Below are 23257 nucleotides of genomic sequence, written 5' to 3'. Positions count from 1 at the left end.
AAAAAAAAAAAAAAAAACTCTAAAACATCACTTGAAATGATACAGAGGGAGTATCATCATACAAATTCCATAACCATTCTCACCTATATGAATAATATCAGTTGTTATATTTTTAATATATCCATAATATGAATATTATACTCCCTGTGTCCTTCAAAGATTGATGTTTTATGATTTTTTTTTATTCCACAAAGATTGATGTTTTACCACTTTTAGTTAATTAATATTAAATTTTTATAAACTTCAAGAAGTGATCATTAAAAAAATTTAAAAATTTCAATAGTCATTTGTTTATAAATAAATAATACTTTTTAGTAGGAAAATAATATTGTATTTAAAATTTATAATTATTATTTCTTTTTTTTCCACAAAGATTAACTTTATTAATTTAACAATTGTCTTTACATAGAGCTTCTAAGAGCCAAACTGGTTTTACTACTGAATTAACGTAAAAATTATTGTCAATACAACCATTCTTAGCCAATACATAAGCCACATTATTACATTCTCTCTTGACAAAGTTAAAAGAAATATTGTTCAAACGTGATGCCCACAGGTCAATATCTTTCAATAAATTTCGTAAAGAACCATTTGGCTGTCGTTTATGTACCATGTTAATCAATACTTCACAGTCTCCTTCAAAGATTATTGAATGATAATCTCTGACCCAAGCTTGTTGCAAAGATATAAGGAGACCTTTTGTTTCAGCCTCCAAAGCTGATCCTGCATATATTTTTGATGCACCCCACATCAACGATTCTCCTTGATGATTCCTGAAAATCCATCCACATGTACCCTGTTTCGCCTGATCATTATACCCTGCATCAAAATTGCATTTTATAAACGGATAGGTTGATGGCTTCCAAAGTTGTATGTTGTGACCGGCGTTGTGTGCTGACTCCTTAGGTTGTATAGTTTTAATCCATTCTTTCGTTTCCGATTTGGCCATAAGAACAGTTTTGGTTACACTTTCGCGGTAGTTATNATATATATATATATATATATATATATATATATATATATATATTGTAGCTATTCTTAATTTTTTTTTTCCACAAAGATTAACTTTATTAATTTAACAATTGTCTTTACATAGAGCTTCTAAGAGCCAAACTGGTTTTACTACAGAATTAACGTAAAAATTATTGTCAATACAACCATTCTTAGCCAATACATGAGCCACATTATTACATTCTCTCTTGACAAAGTTAAAAGAAATATTGTTCCAACGTGATGCCCACAGGTCAATATCTTTCAATAAATTTCGTAAAGAACCATTTGGCTGTCGTTTATGCACCATGTTAATCAATACTTCACAGTCTCCTTCAAAGATTATTGAATGATAATCTCTGACCCAAGCTTGTTGCAAAGATATAAGGAGACCTTTTGTTTCAGCCTCCAAAGCTGATCCTGCATATATTTTTGATGCACCCCACATCAACGATTCTCCTTGATGATTCCTGAAAATCCATCCACATGTACCCTGTTTCGCCTGATCATTATACCCTGCATCAAAATTGCATTTTATAAACGGATAGGTTGATGGCTTCCAAAGTTGTATGTTGTGACCGGCGTTGTGTGCTGACTCCTTAGGTTGTATAGTTTTAATCCATTCTTTCGTTTCCGATTTGGCCATAAGAACAGTTTTGGTTACACTTTCGCGGTAGTTATTAAAGACGATGTTATTCCGTGCCTTCCAGATTCGCCACAGAAGGAAAAAAGGTAGTAGGGAATCAAACGAGTTTGTTGTCTTAGCTGATAGTGATATGATGTTAGATATCATCTCCTCAACGGAAGCCGGTAGTTGGTTGATATTCAAAAGTGTTGTACTTGACATCCGCCATGTCATAGCTGCGAAAGGACATGAGAATAAGGCATGGTGATCTGTTTCGTCTGTCTGTTTGCATCTTGGACATTTTGATTCAATATTCATACGTTTCTTGCGTAATCTTGTGGTTACTGGTAAAGTTTTTGTAATAATTCGCCAAAGGAAGTGTTTTATTTTTGGTAGGATCTTCAATCTCCAGATTCTATTTTTGAGCTCTGCCGATCCATGTGGTGTTAAAGGTATGTCTCCAGGATCAAAAGGGTAATGAGTGAGAAACCAATATCCCGTTTTGACAGTATATTGACCCGATCTTGAGTAGTTCCATATAAGTTCATCCATGTCTTTAGCCAGAGATAGATGAATGTTTTGGATCGAATTATGCTCTATTTCTAGAATGAAAATCTTTAGTTTTTCTTTGTTCCAGGTCTGAATATCGCCACTAGTTGAGATCAGCTTTTCAAGGAGTAACGTAGTGTGAGGGTTTAATGTTTGTACTGGTCTCGGAGGATCAGAATCGAAAATATTATCAATACCAAGTCGTATGTTCTTCCCATCTCCCACTATGTACCGTGACCCTTTCTTAATAAGATCCAACCCTATCAATATAGATGACCAACCATAGGATTGATTTTTCCGAGCACAAGCATCTAATATTGTATCATCTCTATAATATCTATTCTTCATAACTCTTGCAAATAGCGAATTGGGATATTGTAGCTATTCTTAATTATATAAACTTTTTTGTAAACGATTTTATTTCCAATTGGCTCGTTTGAGCTGATCTTGTACGTTGTTGACAAAAAAACAACCTTTATTCTATATATGAAATTGTGACGCTAATTAATTTACTCGTTCACACAAATACAAATATAACATTCACAAAGATGTTGAACAAAATAATAATAATAAAAAAATTGATTGTATATTTTAGAGTCTATTAGAAATTTAACCTTTACACTATAAATTTTTAGTATTGAGATATATTTTATATTATGTTCAAAATGGCATTTTATTCCTTAACTCCTATAAAAAAATTTCATTTCAAATTATGGATTAAATGTTAAGAAAATCACAGATTTGGTATATTTAGTTTGTAAACGTCTAGAACAATAAATCGTTTTCATTTAAGTATAAAGAAATTGAACAAATGTGTAGTAAACAGGATCCAAAGAACAAGAACGATGGAATCGTGCATGAATCTGATTTGATAGAAAGGAAGAAAATTATTTGAAATCTAAATGAAACAAAGATACGAATAAATATCTAATTTGCGACTATTATATTACTCACGGCCAAAATTTCTCTCTACCAGTGACCAAATAAAAACGAAAAGAAACAAATTGGTTCAAGTTACAACAACATGTCGTACCTACAAATTGTGAAGTGAGACCGTGACTGACGAGAGACCTTCTGACTCGTTCTGAAGGTGCAGCTTGACTTCAGGCCCCCAAACACGAGTAGGGTTACCAATTTCACCTGAACAGACTTGAGAGACTTTTTGGTCTCTTTGTCTTCTCTGATGATAAGGAGTCGCTCTCCTCTTTGCTAGACGCGTGCTGACTTGATTTCTCAAGAACTTTTAGAAGATCGCTCATAGATTTGTCAGAAACAAAGCTGCTGTTTGCTTCTTGAAGCTCCTTCACAGGCAAGTCGTTGTGTTTTACTTTTTGTGTTTCCTTTGAACGGTTCTTTGAAGTCTTTGGCTTAGGCGGCTCACAGATCGGTGCATTTTTGCCATGCTTATTACTCTGATGCTGATTTTCTGCTGCTGAAACAGAGAGACTTCCAAACGCCTCTTGGTCATCTGATCTCGACCTCTTTGAAGTCTTTTGCTTAGGCGGCTCAGAGACCGGTGCTTCTTTGCTACGCCGTCTTTTCAGCTTTTGAACTACAGACTGATCTTGATTCTTTGCTGGACCAGTAAGGGTTCTTGGACATACCTCGGTCTCTTGATCATTCTTGTTCTCACTGTCTTCTCTCGTCTTCTTCAAAATTTTTAAAACAGATGATGCATTTGAGCCATGGACTGGAGCTTGATTGTTGTTATCCTCCTTGGAGGATTTAGAAACTACCAACTCATCCTTCTTCTCCAAGCAAGCCGCTGGAACAATTTGCTCACTGGTGCTTTGCTCCTTGACTGAGTTTAGAGGTTCCATGACGATACCTTCTGTGATGGTGTCCAGAATGATTTTGCCAAGAACAAATCTTACTTCGCATGGATTTCCCTTCCCAAGTGAGAGATAGTCAATAGAGAATCCCTCCTTTTTGCTTTCGTATGATTTGACATCACTCAATCTCGCAAACCCTTCTGCTACATCTCTCCCCTTTCTCTTCGGTATGAACACCTGAAAAACCACATCCATCAATTATAACCATTATTAGCTGGTTTGATTCAAACATAGATTAGCATACTTGAATAAAGAATATATGTCTTAACACAATGAATCTGTGTACTCATACTGAGAAGTAAATATGCACTTTGTACTAACCAGACCAGAGAATTTGAAATCCGGGTATAGGTATAGGGATTCGCGGAGAGCCTCTATACCAGTCAGAACGTACTGAGTATCTTTTAATAGACATGTGAATTCTGAAACGGCTTCAACAAGATCTTCATCAGATCTCCTTCTCAAAGATTTATATACCTCAGGAGTGTATCCGACTACTGAAGTTTCATCTTCTCTAGCAAATTCAACAGCTTTGCTCCAGTCTCTATGGTAGAGCAAAGCAGCGAAAGCGCGCACCACAATAGCCTCCTGGGGGTTACGCACTAGTGCAATGTGAAAAGCTAACACTGCAATCCTGTGTAAAACAAATCAAGACATTAACCAGAGCTCATCGACGAGAAGATTCATATTCCCATTGATATACAGATATGACGCACCATAGTTTGGAATCTGCAGGTTGATCGCAGGAAATCAGTTTGTCCATATTGGAGAATAACCTCTACATAAACCATAAACAAAACTCAGAAATATCAAAATGGATTCACTATAAAATGCTTCTGCATGAAGATATCACGTACCGCTAGCAAGGAACTCGATAGAGATGTTTCACTAGCTTGTTCCAGGTAAGCTGCCTGAAATCCAAATTTATCCAAGTTAAAAGTGTTAAAATGAAGAGACAGAGAGAGAGAGAGAGATAGTTGAAGATTGACAAATGACATACCTGAAAAGGAAGTAACACGTGAAGTAGTTTGAACTTCATGAGAAGAAGGATGGAAGGAGCAGCAGCTCCATACGCAAGCATATAATTCATTTCCATGATTAATCTAAACTGAGCAAAGACAGAGGAGGATTTTAATAGCTGAGACCATGAACATATTTCATTTAACAAAAAGGAAGTGATTCCAAGTATATCACAGTTCAAGCAGTCAAAGTACCTGGTCCAAATTCGCAACGGAAGATACAAATTCAGGTATTGCAGTCTCAACATCATTTGATAATGATAGACCCAATCGTGCTGCAATTCTTAACCCCCTAAGAATTCTAGCTGTATTTGGAAATAAAACCATGACACAATGGTTAGGACTTTAAACTACATAACTGTCTAGATACAAGGCCGTGAGTACAATATGTAAGGGCATACCACAATCTTCCTTGAATGAAAAATTTGCAGGGATAAGTGTACGAAGCTGCATTTGCAATAGCAAACAATGATTAATAACATAAGAAAAAACAAATAGATGTATCCAGGAAAAGTAAGCTGAGTTAGTCACCTTAAGATCCGTCAAGTCTTCCATTCCGTTGGTGTAGTCATAAATTTTAAGTTCAAAGGGATCATAGAATAAACTGCACCAAGATTTAAATACCACAAATAAGTTGGGAGTGTATGATTCAGCCAAATATACAACAGTCCGTTTCCGCACATACAAGTATTTCAGAAACTACACCTGTTAATTGTGAAATCGCGCTGCAAGCTATTCCTCCAACGATTGAAGTCTTTTACATCGCAACCAGAATACAATTTGAAGAGGCTTTTATTCTTGTCTGCCTCGATAGCTAGTGGAAAAGGCTTCTCCAAATCATTTTCAGGCTCACTGTCACTGTGTGCCACGGTATCAAAACTGGATACCTATAAGAGAAGTGTCAAGTAATACACAAAGAAAACTGCGAAAAGCATAAAATTATATGGCCATAAAACTGACCTCAATTATTGAACCTCTCATCCACACATGACAAATAGGGAACCGTTTCCCAATAACCTGAGCACGATGAAACAGCCGTCGGATCTACAAAACAAACGAGATACGTGAAGCCATAATACATAAAGTCCTAAACAATGTAACATAATCAGAAAATAAATGCACTAAACCTGCTTAAGATTAGCTGTAGTGATCACATCATAGTCTTTTGGCACTCTATGTAGTATCAAATCCCTTACACATCCACCCACAAGGTATGCATCGAAACCTAAGGCAATGATCAAACAGTTCAGCTTCTTCTTACTCTTCCACATCAATGCTAACAGTAAACCTAAATCCTAAAACATACAAAATACAAACCTTGACGTCTAAGGAGTCTCAAGACATTCATAGAGGATTCTGGGATCATTGAATTTCTAATTCCAGCATCACTTGCTCGTACCTTCTTCCACTTCGATGTATCAACTGTCAAAATCAATCCATAAAGAAAGAAAAAAAACAAAAAAGGAACAACCTTTAACTTTGAACTTGTAGTTACGTCCAATCCAGCTTACAAGTACCAACAAAAACACAAAAGCACCTGAATTTATATCTTCATCAATAACTGGACGGATGGTAGAACACTTCTCCATGACTCCCTCAGCAAGCGTGCAGTTACTTCTCTGCAACTAGAGACGAGAAGAAACCCGCAGATGAAGTGTTCGACCAATTGCCGCAAAGAGATTAAATCAACTAAACGAGAGAATCCGAAGAGGAGAAAGTTACCCACCTTGGAGTAGACCGCAGTTAAGTTTTGAGACCGAAATAATAAGTTTCCTTTGCGCCTAATGAAACCCGCCATGGCAAAGACTCAAAAACATGGCTCTTTTAAGCCAAAAGTAGAACCATTTTTTTGCGGAGAGCAGAGAGAGTCGCGACGTTTTAGGTTTCAATTGCGAGTTTAAGTCACGAGTGTGTACTACTCTAACCTACCGAACCAGAGTTCAAACCCGGTACGGTTTAAGTATCAATCCCGGTTTTTCGGGTTTTATTATAGCTAAACCGAAATTTCATATTGCAATCAAGGCTGAACCGGTAAAGATCTAAATTTATTGCTTCAGATCTTATTTTGGTTTTGAAAAACAGCAGTCAAATTGTTTCATCACTACAACAAGCTTGTTGCGGCACACAGTTAAAATAGTGTTTTGTGAGGGAACATTGTCTTTAGTCAAGGTTCTTTGTTTCAAAACGATTTGGTTGTGTTCTTTGGGGTTTCAAAGGATCCAATCACAGATCAAAAGGAATGTTTGGTAGGTTCTTGATGATGAGGCCTTATATCGTAATAGTAACGGTTCCAAGCTTGTGGGAGCGCAAATGAAGAAGTGTAATATAGTTATGAACTGAGTTTTATGTATGTACATGACTGGATTTGTAGACAGAAGTGGTTATCTATAATCTTTTTTTTTTGCAGGATAGAAAAGAGTCTATGTACATAACAAAACTTAAAGAGATTAAGAATAAAACCAGGAAGTAAGATGTCATTAGGTGGGTGGGACTTTCTCGTTAATGGTTCATAAACAAAATCTCGAATGAGTTTGTGTGTAAAATACATTGTTTGTTGTTCTTTGTAATCCCAAGTTTCCTTTTGATAGTATACCACAAAAGCATCACACCAGAGTACGAAGCCAAATAGAGAAGAGAGCTTTTGTATATCCTTCATGACAAATCACAATTGTTTCTTTCTCTTCTCTAAGTATGAGTGGCTTCTCTGGAAGTTCAATATAGCCCAGACCAAATGCCTCAGACCGATCTCAGGCCACAGAGCAGCCGGAGAACAGAGCTGGGAATTACCTGTTTGCCATAAGAGAAAATTGCTCAACCTCGTCTCTCCTGAACTCCTGATGAGTATATCAGGATTCGGCGCCACACTCATCTGCATATTCTCCTCAATATCCACCAACTGTATCTTCTTCTCTTGGTTCTCCATATCCTTTGCTTCTATATCACTATCCTCATGTTTATAACTACCAGACGCTTCAATATTATCTAACTTGTTAATACAAGATTTCTTGACAGCTTGTAAGATCTCATCTGTCGAGTTATAGGCAATGCAGATAAGAAGCACTACCCGACTATTCTTAGCTGTGGCCTTCATGACTTCTTCTGCAGCATCTCTCACTTGGTCATTTAGAAGCGCCAAGTTACCAATAAAATACACCCGAATCCCATACTGATGCACGATACTCTCTTTCTCAAGCAAAGACTTAATCTTTTCCAGCATCAAATCCATTAGACACTGTACCTCCTCAGGTTGTCTTCTAAAATTATCAATGCTAAATGCGTATATCGTTACATACTTAATACCAAGCTCGTAGCAGTATTGTAGCATCAACATAAGCGCAGAAAACCCAGCTTTATGACCAGACCCTTCTTCAAGACCACACTTCTTTGCATATCTACGATTCCCATCCATGATAAAGGCGAGATGGTTAGGTATAGGACCCATAGATATGACACGAAACAAACATCTTCTTGAAAACCCGAATATTTGCTCGAGCAGTTGGTTAATTCCACCGTTCATACGTTTTATTTGACCCGCAAGTTCAGCCATTTGAGATTCCACCTTCTAGTATCCTCAGCTATCTCTAAGGGAATGCAAAACATTCAAAAGCCATTATCAGTAAAAGGATAAAAGACAAAGCTACATCAACAGCACACAATGCAACCTAAAATTAGTTCTGCACAAGTATCATCCAAAAGTATCCACATGTAACGCCAAACCAAGATAGATGATGCTCTTGGAACAACTAAAATTTAACAACAGATAATAAAACTTGCCCTTTATTTATTACCAATCCTACAAGTTACAATATGTTGAAAATATCAGTACTAAGTTCTATATCAGTATTAGGTGAAGAATTCGAATTCTTTTATCAAGAAACTGACGTCACCAATATAAATAGTTTTGGCTGCTTCACACAAACCCATGGAGTTAGTTAAAATATCCCTCAAATAGAAGAATACAAAAAAACAACTAACACTTGAAACACAATACCAAAACAGAATCAGCACAAGACGAACAAAACAATCAATCAATTTGCATGCTTTTGAATATCGAAACAAACATCGATTGGATCAAACGAATTCAATCAACAGATTCAGAACACAAAGAAACAAAACTCCGATATTAACAATACCCAGAAGCGTGAGAACTCTTAAAATACTCCAAAGCAAGTATATCCAGAAAATTTTTGGTAAAGCAAGGTGTTAAACAGTTCGATCCTACCTGAGAGATAACGAGATCAAGCGCCGTGCCTAGCTTGTAAAGGAAATCGATTTCGGAATCAAAAGCTCTTCACTCTTTGAATCGAAAACAGATGAATATTTCTTCTTTACAAATAGTTGACGGCGGCGACAGTCGACAGAGATTCTCCGTTCAAGAGCTCTGACTGTGAAAGAGAAAGGCAGAGAGAAGAGAAGAGAGAGTAAGGAATATTTTTTTACTAGGGAAGAAATATATAAAAACCAGTACCGGTTAAATCTGATTAGTCCGGTATAACCCGGTTCGGGACTTCCTATTAGAAAGTTTGGTGCATTCTGCATTGCATTGCATTTTATTTTAGGTTTTTGGATTTCAAATGTAAAAACTAACCCTACGTGTGAAGAAGTATGAACTGACTTCTACGTTTCGAGTTCTAAATTTATTTACCGGATTTATCTCTTTACAGTTTACGTTCTCTTTCGATTCATATTAGACTAGGTGCTTCCCCACGCAACGCGTGGGTTGTAGTGTAGTTGGTACTTTCTTGTTTTTTTTGGTCTTTTTCGTTTTCTCTTTTGTATTATTTCGTTTTAATTAGGCATATACGGGCTTTGCCGTCACTTTTATTTATACACTATATGTTTATACCATTTCGTTCAGATGTGTATAATTGTGGCATTTAGTTTTTATGAATTATGAAGATATTGTTTCTTGCTTTTGAGGATCCAATCTTATCATTGACTGATATTGTTTCCAATACATTTATTGTATTATAGATTTTCTAATTAATTGCTTATGTAAACCCTTCATACGTTGATGTTGCAATAATAAGTTATTTTTTAAAAATATCTTCCGTGTAAGTGATTATGTTTGTATGCCCATGTTTTGGTCTAATATCAATAAGATCGTTTCTGTTTTTCTTTAGTTGGCTTTGAAACCAATATTGAGTTAAGCAAATAATGGGTCGAATTATGGTGTTAATAAGTAATATAAATTCTTATGTATATATATTGTATATATGTGACTATAAATTTAGCTAACTAAAAAATTATGTAATATTTAAATACAATCTTGAACATATATATATATATTTTTTTATTTCTGGGAGGAATGTATGCAAATATTGGATAGAAGTTATTTTTTGAGTTAAATGACCTTTAATGTCTTTAAAGTGAGTTAAATATTAATAAATTTTTATATGTGTCTTGACTTTTTTTAAAAGGAATACCAAGTGTTTCCTTCCAAATTTGAAGTGATATAGTATTTTAGTTTTCTTATATGATTTTATGAACTTCAATGTAAAAGTTTTTCAAAGTAATAAGTACACTCACTGATTGAATTATAAAATTTGGAGAAATGTTTATTTCGTTTAATCATCGGCTCTTTTAAATAAATTAAATAAGTATGTTGTTATTCCTACAAATAGGACAACATATATTATAGTTTAACCATGGAGTTAAGCAATGGAAATGGAACTTGTGATTGCAAGACAAAATGCTTATATGTTACACATTGATCGTTTAAAAATGAATAGGAACATCTAATTCTCAAATAAAGTTGATTGTTTTGTTAAAACCAACATATGTGAATTTAAATTTAACTATGCAAATTTAAAAAATAAATATGAATAGATTAGAAAGGCAAGAAATATAAAAGAAATATTTTTTATATAAATAAAATAAAAATTGAAAACAATGTTAAATATATATAATACTTTCTACATTAAAATATAGAATCAAACTCTTACAAGTTACAACACATATGAGATATAACAACATTTGATATTGGTAGGAGAGGAAAAGAGAATGTTTATTATAAGATGGTAATCCAAATTAGATAATGGAGATGAATCTTTAAAAAATAGAACAATGTAATATCTATATATATATAATACTTTCTAAATTAAAATATAGAATCAAACTCTTACAACACATATGAGATATAACAACATTTGATATTGGTGGGAGAGGAAGAGAGAATGATTACTTATAAGATAATAATCCAAATTAGATAAAGGAGATAAATCTTTTAAAATAAGAACAATGTAAAATATATATCATGTAGTCTCTAAAATTAAAATTTAGCATTAACAATTTACAATGATATTTCATTTTTTTTTACAACCCATACAACAAAAATAAGAAATCAAAAATAACAAAAAAAAATGAAAAATGATTTGAGGTATTGTAGAAGAGAATGAGAGAATGTGAAAATGAGATAGTAAAAGAATGTCAATATGAGAGAATGATAGATTGAGAGAATGCTTATTTATATGATAAGAAATGATGGAAGTTACATTTAGAACTATGGAGTTACAATAGTAATTTATTGTGTTTGAATAAAATTGAGTGGTAGAATATGATTAATGCATAATTTATTTTATTTTCAGTTATAATTTTATTTTAATGTGTGAGTTAAATGTATTGTGTTTATTGGATCTTAAATATTGTTTAAAGCAATTAGAAAGCAAATAAAAAAATAAAAAAAAATTAGAAAACATTAAATGAAAATCAACCAATAAGGAGAGACCAAAACCTTACTTTTATATATATGATATATTGCTTTAAACTTTGAAATGAGAAATATATTATAAACAATAATTTTACATGAGAAATATATTAATTTAGCCAACCAAAATATGAATATAAGTTTAGCCAACCAAAATAAATAAAAAATATTAAAATTTAACCAAAAATAATTTCTCTTGAAAGATAATAAGTTAGTAGGAGGAATGAATTAATGTACAATTATTGGATAGGAGTTACATTTGAGTTAAATGGAGTTACATGTCTTTAATTATAAATAAATATTTTAATTTTTTATAACCTAAAATAAAAGGAATACCAAGTGGCTGAATCAAAATTCACATGATTTGGTTGTTTGTTGATATAAACTCAACACTTACACATAATATTTCAAAATAAAAAATATTACTTTTTAAGTGACAAACTAAATTAGTTTTCTTATAAAATTATATGAATTCTTCAATCTCAATAATTTTTAAAATCCCAAGGATAACTTATATTTTTTTGGTTTTCTCTCATCAATTTAATTTATAGTGCTAGATTTCATACTAATGGTTTCATCTTTAGAGAATTTAGTGAAATGATATTTTTAAAATTATATTTTATTTTTATATTTAAGTTCCAGTTGAATATGTTTTGTTTTTTGGATAATTTTTATTTTGATTAAAGACACAAAAAACCAATTGTTTAATTATGTTCTTTTTGTTTTCAAAAACCTCAAATCATAAAAAAAAAAAATATATTGATCTCTGCAGATTTACAATTGGATCACAAAACAAAATAGTCTTTATAAATGGATAAATTGATAATTATATTGATCTTTAAATATTATATTGATCTTTATAAATTATTTAAAATGATACATGAATATGTGAGATAACCAGAGACATAATAGATAATTACATATGGATCATTTCAACTTTATGATCTTATTGTGTGGTGAATATTGTAAGGAAGCATGAACATAATGACTTATAAGATGTTAATATAAAATAGAAAATGGAGATAAACATTTTAAAAGATTAAAATAAATATATAAGATATACATATCATACAAACTCTAAAACTAAGCTTTTACAATGATATTTGATTTGATTTTTTATAACCCATACAACAACAATAACAAAAAAAATACAAAAAAAATGGAGATGAACATTTTAAAAGATTAAAATAAATATATAAAATATACATATCATACAAACTCTAAAACTAAGCTTTTACAATGATATTTGATTTGATTTTTTATAACCCATACAACAACAATAACAAAAAAAATACAAAAAAAATGGAGATGAACATTTTAAAAGATTAAAATAAATATATAAAATATACATATCATACAAACTCTAAAACTAAGCTTTTACAATGATATTTGATTTGATTTTTTATAACCCATACAACAACAATAACAACAAAAATACAAAACAAAACAAAACAAAAAAGAGATTTGAGAGTAGTGGAAGAAGATGAGAGAATGAAAGAGTGATAGACTAAGAGAATAAAATAATGAGTATTTATAGGAAGAGAAATGATGAAAAATTACATTTAGAAAAATAAGAGTTACAATTCTAATTTATTGTTTTGTTTTAATACAATTGATTAATACTCCCTCCGTTTCAAAATATAGGATGTTTTAAGCAAAGCACGCAGAATAAGAAGACTTTACTTTTAATAAGTTCAACCAATCAAAAACAATATTGCATAATATAAAATACTAAACTAATCTAAAAGTTGCATTGAAATTTGAAAACATCTTATATTATGAAACAACAAACTTCTCTAAAACATCTTATATTTTGAAACGGAGGGAGTACAACTTAGTGGAGAAATAAAGTTAATGCATAATTTATAGGGAGAAGCTACAAAGATTTCAGTTTTATATTATGTGAGTTAAATGTGAAAATTAATTGTTTTAAATTTGTGTTTTAATATAATTTTTTTTTTGTTAAAATTGAAATTGTCAAGTGGACCAATAAGGAGAGACTGAAACTCTACTTTTTTATATATATGATTTGAATTTGTTTGAACCAAATCTACAAAGTACGATACACCAATCACCACCATTCACCACTAATAAATACAAATTTACTTTTTTTTTTTCTATGAAAAATCACATCGCACCACGTATAATCTAGTCTATGATTACGTTTTAAATGTCCTCGAAAAAAATATTTCTCAACCTATATCATTCTAATGAATGCATTGCTCGAAACCTATATTTCTACAGAATAATAATATTCAACTAAATAACCACACAAACTAGTTTTACTCGGTTTATTGTTGTTACCTTAACCAAATAGTGAAGATAAGCTATTATATTGGCCTAAGAGCAAGATTATCAGTAGTATGATAATTTCAGTCTCTTAAACACTGTTTGATTATTATATGAATTAATTGTGTATAGTTTTGAATATAAGAACTCATAATCTCTTAGATAAAATTTTCTCTTCCATTGATAACTTCTAATTTTGGGTCTCTTATTTTTTAAAATATTTTAAAAAAAAAAATTTTTTTTTTTAATTTTTTAGAATAGAAGTGGTATAAATGTGTAAACATTTAAGATTTTATAAAATTAGAAAATATTGCATTTTAATTAATTTTCAAATATACAAAATATAATAAAAACATTGATACATATTACAATAGAAGTGAAATTCATAAATGGAAAAAATGATTAATTTTAATACTGATTTGCTACAAATTAAACCTTTATATCATACAAAATGATGCAATTACAAAAAGAAAAACTATACAAAATTACAAAAGTTTTAGGTTTGTAAACTTCTCTCTCTCTGCAATTCTCAATCTCATTGCTTCTTTACATGTTTTTCACAAAGAGCCGGTAATCAACAAAATTTAGCTACATAGCATTTTGACCGGAGAGAATTGTACGGTCAGGCAAGCATGATCCGAGATATTGTAGTTCTCCGGCCATAGTCCTTTCTCTGCTTCTTGCGGAAACAAAACCGCTTTCTTCACTCTCAATCTGATTGCTTCTTCTTCTTCTTCACCTTCTTCTTTCTTACTCTCCATCATACTCTCTCTGCAGTTTCCAGGTTTGTTCACCATCGTCGTGTTCCAAATTTTCTGACAGTACATATAAAACACACATCAGAGTCTTTATTGACATATAACACCGGTTTGTGGTTTCCATTTTCCACCAACCTGGCCGATCTGCGGTCTTGATGTAGACCTCTACATCATTGGAAGTTGTTATTTTCCTGAGGCTTGCTCTGTGAAGTCATGGTTCTCAAATGGGTCTCCTTTCATCCTGCAAAACAATACTACAAGAATGATTAAAAGCAGCAGAAAATGGACCTTTTAAAAAAGTATTAAGAGAACCAATATGGTCATCAATTTCCATAATCTTCTCCACACTGCTCGGTTCCTAGTAAAAGAAAAAGCATTTTAACAAAGAACACACAACGCTAATACTTCACCACTTTTTCAAATTCCATTGGAAGTTATTCAACAAATCGAAAAACAGAGAATTCAATGTTAGAAACTAAACCAGCAATGTAGAAGTGATACGCTTCTCGACAGCAAGCACAACTCCTTCTTTAGTCTTTACTCCAATAGCAATAGAACCAAGCTGCAACAAAATCCCACACACATAATCATATCCTTAACAGTCATAACTACATCGATTAAACAAAGAAGAGTGAGCTAGATTTGTGCAAATAACCTAAAACCAATAAAAGAAAACCCCAAATCGTTATTCCTAACCCCAAGAACAAAGTAAGGAACCTGCAACTCAACATCACTACCTCTTCTTTCCTTTACTGTTGTCTGCTCATAAAAAATTTCATATCATTCAGATGAACAAGCTACTGATTACAAAGAAAAGGTTTTGACTTGCTTGACATGATGTAGTAGTACCTTAGAGAAATAGTGAGCAGGCACAGATGGTGTGACCGACTTCAAAAAACCGTTCGACATTACTTGAGGACGCCTCGGGGACATTGGATTTATGCAATGCAGACCCGTTATCTCGTTCCTTAGTGTGAATCAATCTGCAGCCATTGGAAAGGTCGCTCTGAGCTCTCAGTATCTGCTGAGTCAACTGAAATCCAGCTCCCAACATCTCTTTCTTCGCTTGGACACCACCACAAAGCAGATGAACCCGAATCAAACGACGACAAAGAGAAATTTTTTCCGACCGAAATAAACAGTAACAACAACACGATGGCAAGGTTTCTATACGGACAAGAGATTACGAAGCAGCAGCTTACAGTTATATTATATTGTACATAGTCTCAACAAAGAACCCTAATCATAAAACAATTTGCGATTTCATACTATTGTACTGAGAAACTTACCTTGTGTTTCAAATTGATTCAATCGCATCCATCTCCAAATCTCGGACTCGATTCTGTCTATCGCGATTGGCCTCCGCCGAGTCAATCGCCTTCGCTACTCAACCCTTCCTCTGATTCTAGATCCTTCGATTACAAACCCTTCCTCTGATTCCAAATGCCTTTGTCGTTTCGGGAATTCAATCGCGAGAGAAAGAGAGAGAGAGAAGAAAAAAAAAAATCGAGCTTCCCAATTTTTTTTTCCCCTTTTGTATTTTTCTCCCGCCCAACAAAATACCGACACGTAGCGTCCTTTAAACCAAGTTTCAGTCTCTTATATAAGGGGCTCTCTTAGATTTTTTTCTTTTGTTCTGATTTATTTTTTGCCCCAAAATGCTAAGAACTCTCCTATGAACCTGCCGGTAAAGAAGGTCTAAAGCGAACCCAAAGATGCCATGTTAGGCTATCGTGTTAGCGGTTGTTGGATATGTGAGATTGATTACCAGTAACACATGTGGAAGCCTCAAACCATCCACAAGATACGCAACTAAAAACCTCTTAAAAATATGGTAATTGTAAATTTAAAAATTCATATTATTCTAAATAATTTTTAGAACTTCTAAGTATCTATTTATTTGAACGAGATCATGACGCTCTTAATTATTGCAGTTTTTGGTGTTGCAACAAACACCTTTGCGGAATCACAATTCTAATAGTCTATTATGTTAAAAATAAACTCGAAAATCCCATGTTATATCATTATGTTAGATGTCATTGTAGTCATAAACATCATTAGCTGTGTGAATCTCCAGACACGTACACAAGATATCGTCATTTAATCATTGTTTTGTATTGTGTGAACAAATTTTGTTTATCCAATCATAGATTTTAATTGTAAAAAACATGAGAAAATGAGTCTAGAGGGGGTGATCCAATTATGGATTTAAATTTTATGAAAAATATCCAATCCAAAAAAAATTATTTGTTATTTAATCATTGATTTCAAATTTCTTATCAAAATCTTGTGTTATTCAATTAATAATTATAAATATCAGGTAAAATCCTATGTTATTCCTTTAGTTATTTGTTTTTGAATTTCAAAATCAACATTATAATTTAAATAAATTTGAGTGGATTTGAAAGTGAAGAATTAAATAATTAAAATCTATGGGTAAAACATGTTGTTTCAAAATCAATAAGAATTTTCAAATCCTATATTGATTTACAAATGAATGAATACCCCTCCTCCCCCTCTCTAATATGGGATAGATAGATGTAAACCATTAATTGAAAGTAAATTAGACAGCCAAGCTCAGAGGCGTGTTGTAAAGCCAAATACACTGCTACCGCTTCCGCCATAAGTGGCGATCGGATATGGTGAGAGCTTGCACTGCCTGTTTGTTAAGAGTGTAGAGGAAAGCCTTTGAAGATCCAGCCAAAACCCGCATCTTGGGATTCCTCCCTCCAAGCCGCATCAGTGAAGCAGCGAATCAGATCTGGGGTTTCTTCGAGACGCTGTCGGTTAGCACAGGTATGGGTCATAGGATTTTCTAGGGTTTGGCTTAAGTACCATTCTCGGGTTTGTGTAATTGCTTGAGTCATTGCCTTTTTCGGGGAAATAGATCTTTGTTCGAAAATTAGCTTATTACGGCATGTCCAAATGGACCACAGAATCCAAGCCCCAAGAGCCCCTATTGCGATTCCAGTCGGTGGGAGGCAGACCAGAAGTTGGGCTGTCTTGAGTCCCATGTCCAAACTCTTGATCATCGATGGGTCGAGGGGGTTTTTGTTGGTGTCGCATCCAAACATCCCTGGCAAAAGGACAGTGAAAAAACAAGTGGAGACAAGTCTCCTTGTGGCCACAGAAAGGGAAGTGGCAGCTTGGTTAATACCGCGACTTACTAAATTCTCACCCGTTGGAAGCGCATTCCTCAGTAACTTCCAAAGGAAGAATCTGATTTTTGGTAAGCAAAGTAAAGTCCAAATCTCTTTCTCCCAGTTAAAATCCTGGTACATATTCTCCTGTTGTGCTTGTTGATCTTGTTTCAAAGATAAAGTGTGATAGCCTGACTTAGCTGTATAGTCTCCAGATTTTGTAAGTAGCCATATGTATCGATTTTCTGCTCCATGTTTACTGGGTCTAATGGCCATAATGTCATCTTTGTATTCAGGAAGCATTGATTCTAATCTCTCTGGATTCCAAGTCATGGTGGATGAGCATATGAGGTCTGCCACAGTGGAGTACTGGGAATTCTCAGGCGGAGGACCCATCGGCATGTGGGTGATGATAGAGATAGCCATGGATCATACCATATACGGGTTGAGGTCTCGGACCCTATTGCTTTCTCTAGTTGAGATTTGATCAAGTCTCTGCCAATACAAATTCCTCACCATCCATGGGAGGCTGAGGCAGGCACCTCACAGTCTAAGAAAGAAGCATCACCACAGTACTTGCCCATCAATAAGAAAGAAAGCTAGGAGGCTTTCTGGTTGAGTTAAGATTCACTAGCTTACCTTAGCTAAGGGTGCATCATTGAAATCAGGTATGTCTCGGAAACCTAGGCCACCAATCTTTTTAAGATTTGTCATCTTTGACCAAGATAACCAGCACATTTTTCGTTTTTCCTCAGATTCATCCCACCAGAAACGGGTGAGGGAAGATTGGATACCTTTACACAGGGATCCACGTAGCTTAAAACACGACATAGTGTAGGTAGGCATTGAAGCAAGAACTGACTTGAGCATGGTAGTCTTCCTAGTAGAGGAGAGTGACCGATTAGACCAACTTCTTGATCGTTGCTTAATCATATCCACGATGGAGTTGAACATATCTCGTTTTTTTTGACCAAATAACTCCGGGAGGCCCAGATACTTACCAAGTCCACCTACTTGTCTCACTCCAAGTAATTGCATAGCCGCCTCTTGTGTGTGCTCACACGTCTTTGCGGAAAAGGTAACAACATATTTCAGTTTGTTTATCTTTTGTCTAGAGGCTCGTTGATATTTCTGAAGGATGGCCATTAACTCACTGCAACTTTGTTTGTCTGATTTGCAGAAGAACATGGTGTCATCTGCAAACAGGAGATGGTTAACTCGCGGGCTCTTTTTTTACACTCTGATTCCAGGTAGGTGTTTCTCTTGTTGAGCCTTATTACATAATCCGGATAAGATCTCACTGCAAAGGATGAAGATGTAGGGTGAGAGTGGGTCTCCCTGTCTAATTCCTCTTTGTGGTTCAACATTTCCTTGTGCAGATCCGTTTAGGAGGTAAGAGTAGGAGACTGTAGTTATGCATAGCATTATCCACTGGATCCAGGTTTGGTAGAAGCCCATTCTTTCCAAAACCAAGCGGATGCAGTCCCACTCAATACGGTCATACGCCTTACTCATGTCAGTCTTTACCGCCATATAACACCTAACCTTAGCTCCAGAGGTCTTGACGTAGTGAAGGTTCTCATGTGTTATTAGCACATTATCTGTTATTTCTCTTTTAGGTACAAATGCTGACTGGTTTTCTGAAATTATCGTCTGGAGCATAGGTTGGAGTCGCTTTGCTAACACTTTTGAGATGATCTTGTAGAAGACTGAGCAATGGTAATCAGACATTTACTGGGGGCTTTGAATCTTGGGAATGAGTCTGATGTGAGTTTCATTACTAGTTGCAGGAATTCTGTTTGATAGAAAGAAACTCTGGACTTCCAGGACTACATTGTCTCCCACTGTGTTCCAGTTGGACTGGAAGAAGCTGGCAGAAAATCCATCTGGACCAGGAGCTTTATCAGGGTGAATAGAGAAACATGCGTTTTTTATTTCTTCCGGAGGCGGGATAGTTATGAGTGTTTGGTTTTCTTCAGGTGTAACACAAGGTTCTATTGCTTCCCGGATGATACCTTCACGGTCACCACCTTCAGATGTGAAGAGGTTTTGGAAGTACTTAGTGATGACAGTAAGTATTTGTTCTTCTTTGTGAAAAGCAACCCCACTTTCATCTTCAATTACTGAAAATTTATTAATTGCCTGTCTTCCTCTGGTTACAACATAAAAGTATCCAGAGTTTTTATCTCCCAAAGTTTGCCATAATTGTCTGCTTCTCTGCTTCCAGAACTCTTCCTCGTCTTTATACGCCTTTAGCAGTTTTAAGTTAATGGTGGAGATTAACTCATCCATCGGAGCTTGGTTTGTCATGGCTTCCTCTAGTTGTTGTCGGTGCAGTTCAATCTCCTTCTGGCTATCTTGGTGTTTCTGTCGGGACCAGGTTATGATTTCTCTTCTGCATCGGGCTATTTTATTTTGCACTGATTCAAGCTCATCATAACTCCAAGCCTTAGATACCAGCTCTTTAACTTCGAGATTCCCTTTTAGGTGTCTGTCGTATCTAAACATGCCTTTCTTTTTTCTTTTTGACAGATCAAGGCAAGTGAGAAGAGGTCTATGATCAGATCCTTCGAAACGGAGGTATTCACTTCGACTATGAGGGAATTCCTCTGCCCATAGACCGTTAGCCATTGCTCTATCTAGGCGACAGTGGACGATGTGATCGTGTCTCTTCCCTCTCCAAGAGAGAAAGTTACCAGAATGTCTTAGGTCATAGAGATCACACTCCGTCATGAATGATCGGATATCAACATATGTTCCTTCATGCAAGTCTGGTCCCCCCCTGTTTCTCTGATGAGTCTATGATGTCATTGAAGTCTCCAGTCAAGAACCAAGGATCTTCTCTAGCAGTGCCCAGCTTGGTAAGTTCATTCCACACAACCTTCCTTTTTGTTATATCAGGTTACCCGTACACAAAGGTGGAGAAAAAGGATTTTCCTACAGCAGTTATGCGGGTGTCAATGAAATCTTTGCAGGAAGACAGAACAACAATGCCCATATGTTGTTTCCATAAGAGAACAAGCCCCCCTCTCCCAGGAGTATGGGGGGAAACCAGAAAATGGTTCGAGTAATGCATCTAGTTGAGAGAAGAGATAACATTCTCATCAGAGTTTTTTGTCTCCATGAGGAAAATTACATCAGGTGAGATAGTGGAGTTTATCTCACAGAGTCGCCGGCCTGTTGTGGGATTCTCCAAACTACAACAGTTCCAGCTCAATACCTTTAAGGAAGAGGAGGTGGTGGATTGTGAATATCCACCTTTTTCTTCGTAATAGCTGGAACTATAGAGCGTAGAGGGATTGAAGGGTTAGCATTTTGCAGTGTAGATCGTCCCTTCTCGTTAGTCTTGCGGCTGGAACTAGGTAAGGAACCACTTTTATGTGAAGCAGTTTTTTGCATTTGTGCTTTCTTTGGGGATCCAATAGCTAAATTCCTTTTTTGACTCTTAGCACCATCTAGTTTTAGGTTTTTTCTGGGAGAGGCTTTTGCTGAAGGTAGTTGTCCCCGTCCTCGCTTTGAGGGGGGGGATTGGGAGCTCCATGTTGTCATTGTTCTGCATGGCAGTTGTTGTTATAGTTTCCATGGTGGTCCCTTCAGGTTGAGGAGTCATGGGTTCAGCCGAGGCATAAATAGATGCAGCCTGAACAATTTTGTCTGCTGTTTCAGCCATCAGATTTTTTCCCTCTCCAATAATCACTCTTTGTTTTCTAGCCGCTTTCTCTGTCGGGTCAGGGACTGCAAGGTATTGGATAGTAACATCTCTAAGCTCATCCATAACTTGTTCTTTTGTAAAAATTACAGTTGGAGTAGCAGGGTGATCAGATAAAAGGTTGTCATGTGGTGCTGGGGCTGGAGACTCACGTGTGGGAGGTGAGTTTTGGTACGGTTCTTCCCAACTTCTCTCCAGTGGAGGTTGTCTTGGTCTCGAGGAATCTGAGCGCTCCCCTGCTTCTACACTCTCAGTTACAGGTTTTTCTCTCGACTAGAGGTTTCGGTTTGTTATCCGTCGGTGATCCCTTGAGAGATGGTGGGATTGGTAAGAATCTCTATTGTACTCTCTTCTTTGATAAGGGTGGGATATTTCCCTCTCCGGATGCCTTCTAGTCGTATGAGCACTGCGTTCATGGTTAATATCTCTTGAAAAATAGGCTCTTCTACTATCCACCAACAAGGAGGCCCGATTCGAGTAGTTTCCATTAGCAGACACATAGTTTTTTAAGTCTGATTGGCCTGAGATAGTTCTAGGAGCTCTAAAGTTATTCTCCGGAGTATAGTAATTTCTTCGAACTTCATGGTGTGAGGGTCTTGGTGATATGACACTTGGTTCAGGAATGCGCTTTTCACTTGCAAGACCAAGACATAGTCTCGTCTCATGCGTGAGTCTGAAACAGTGGGAGCAGTGGTTCTTCAAGTTTTTGTAGTCTAGGGTTACTAATGCTTCCTTGCCATCCGGGAAATCCACAATAGTTTTTTTGGTCAAGGGTTGGAGACCATCGATGTGAACCTGGATCTTAGCAGAGTCACAGGTAATTTCCATTTCTTCAAGCTCGCCTAGCTCTTTACTTATCACTTCCAGCATTTGAGGCTGCCAGTAGTGTTTTGGTAGTCCTTGCAGTTCGATCCAGAAGGGGATCTTGGAGGGAAACGTGTCAGAGATCACAGGCTTCCATTTTTGGAGGATAACCATCCACTGACCATAATGGTAAGGTCTATTATTCAGTACCTGTTGCATATCTTCTTCAAAATCGAATCAGAATTGGAAGCAGCCACGGCCCAGATCTGATCCAGTAGCTTTTCCTTTCAGGTTCCATCATCGATTGGCGAGGAACGGGAAGAGTGACCAAATTCTTTGTGCCGTAGGGTTTGTTAGGCGTCCCATAAGGGTGAGGGAGTTCTCCTCTATCAAAGCAGAGGTATCTAAAGCAGGAGCTTGGATTCTCTTTCGAGGAGGGGGGAGTAACTTGGGGCAATTTCTTTTCCTTTGAGGTGATGTGGGATTATGTTCTCCATGATTCCTTTTGATGTGAGGTTGGAAATTATCTCAGGGTTGCGAAGAGGAAACTTACAAGGATGATGAGATTTGCAGGGTTATACAGTTTACCAGGGTTTCAAGGGTTATAACAGTTTATAAGGGTTATCAAGAATGGGAAACGAGTTAGAGCAATTGCATAGCAGAGTGCTTACTAGTGTTCTGAGTGTTCAGGAGGGGAGTTTGGAGGTTGAGAGCGCCGGACGAGGAAGAAGCAGCGCCTGAGTTCGTCGGAGCCATCACATGGACCAGCGTGTTTTGTTTGAGCCCCGAAAGAAGTCCAGGGGATAATACTATTAACCGCTAAAAGGGAGTTGGTG

The 23257-nt window shown here is 35.5% G+C and overlaps 3 protein-coding genes across 3 annotated transcripts; all 3 read right to left on the bottom strand.

The window, feature by feature from the left end:
* LOC104747583 lies at positions 2998 to 6891 on the bottom strand. Its single transcript, XM_010469235.2, has 14 exons — positions 6742 to 6891; positions 6553 to 6640; positions 6333 to 6437; positions 6143 to 6240; positions 5976 to 6059; positions 5721 to 5902; positions 5547 to 5619; positions 5417 to 5462; positions 5211 to 5320; positions 4997 to 5104; positions 4854 to 4907; positions 4713 to 4774; positions 4318 to 4630; positions 2998 to 4173 (listed from the first exon to the last, which is right to left on the bottom strand). The coding sequence occupies exons 1-14, from the start codon at positions 6811 to 6813 to the stop codon at positions 3301 to 3303; spliced, it is 2268 nt and encodes a 755-aa protein (XP_010467537.1). The 5' UTR covers positions 6814 to 6891; the 3' UTR covers positions 2998 to 3300.
* Positions 7468 to 9438, bottom strand: LOC104747582 (dehydrodolichyl diphosphate synthase 6-like). Its single transcript, XM_010469234.2, has 2 exons — positions 9238 to 9438; positions 7468 to 8596 (listed from the first exon to the last, which is right to left on the bottom strand). Exon 2 carries the CDS (start codon positions 8560 to 8562, stop codon positions 7678 to 7680), a length of 885 nt encoding a protein of 294 aa, XP_010467536.1. The 5' UTR covers positions 8563 to 8596; positions 9238 to 9438; the 3' UTR covers positions 7468 to 7677.
* Positions 17435 to 18304, bottom strand: LOC109129168. The gene has a single exon (XM_019236822.1). It carries the CDS (start codon positions 18302 to 18304, stop codon positions 17435 to 17437), a length of 870 nt encoding a protein of 289 aa, XP_019092367.1.

Source organism: Camelina sativa, chromosome 15, assembly GCF_000633955.1.
Source record: "Camelina sativa cultivar DH55 chromosome 15, Cs, whole genome shotgun sequence".
Taxonomy (NCBI): domain Eukaryota; kingdom Viridiplantae; phylum Streptophyta; class Magnoliopsida; order Brassicales; family Brassicaceae; genus Camelina; species Camelina sativa.
The sequence above is the reverse complement of the archived record's forward strand: the minus strand, read 5'-3'. Positions and strand labels throughout refer to the sequence as shown.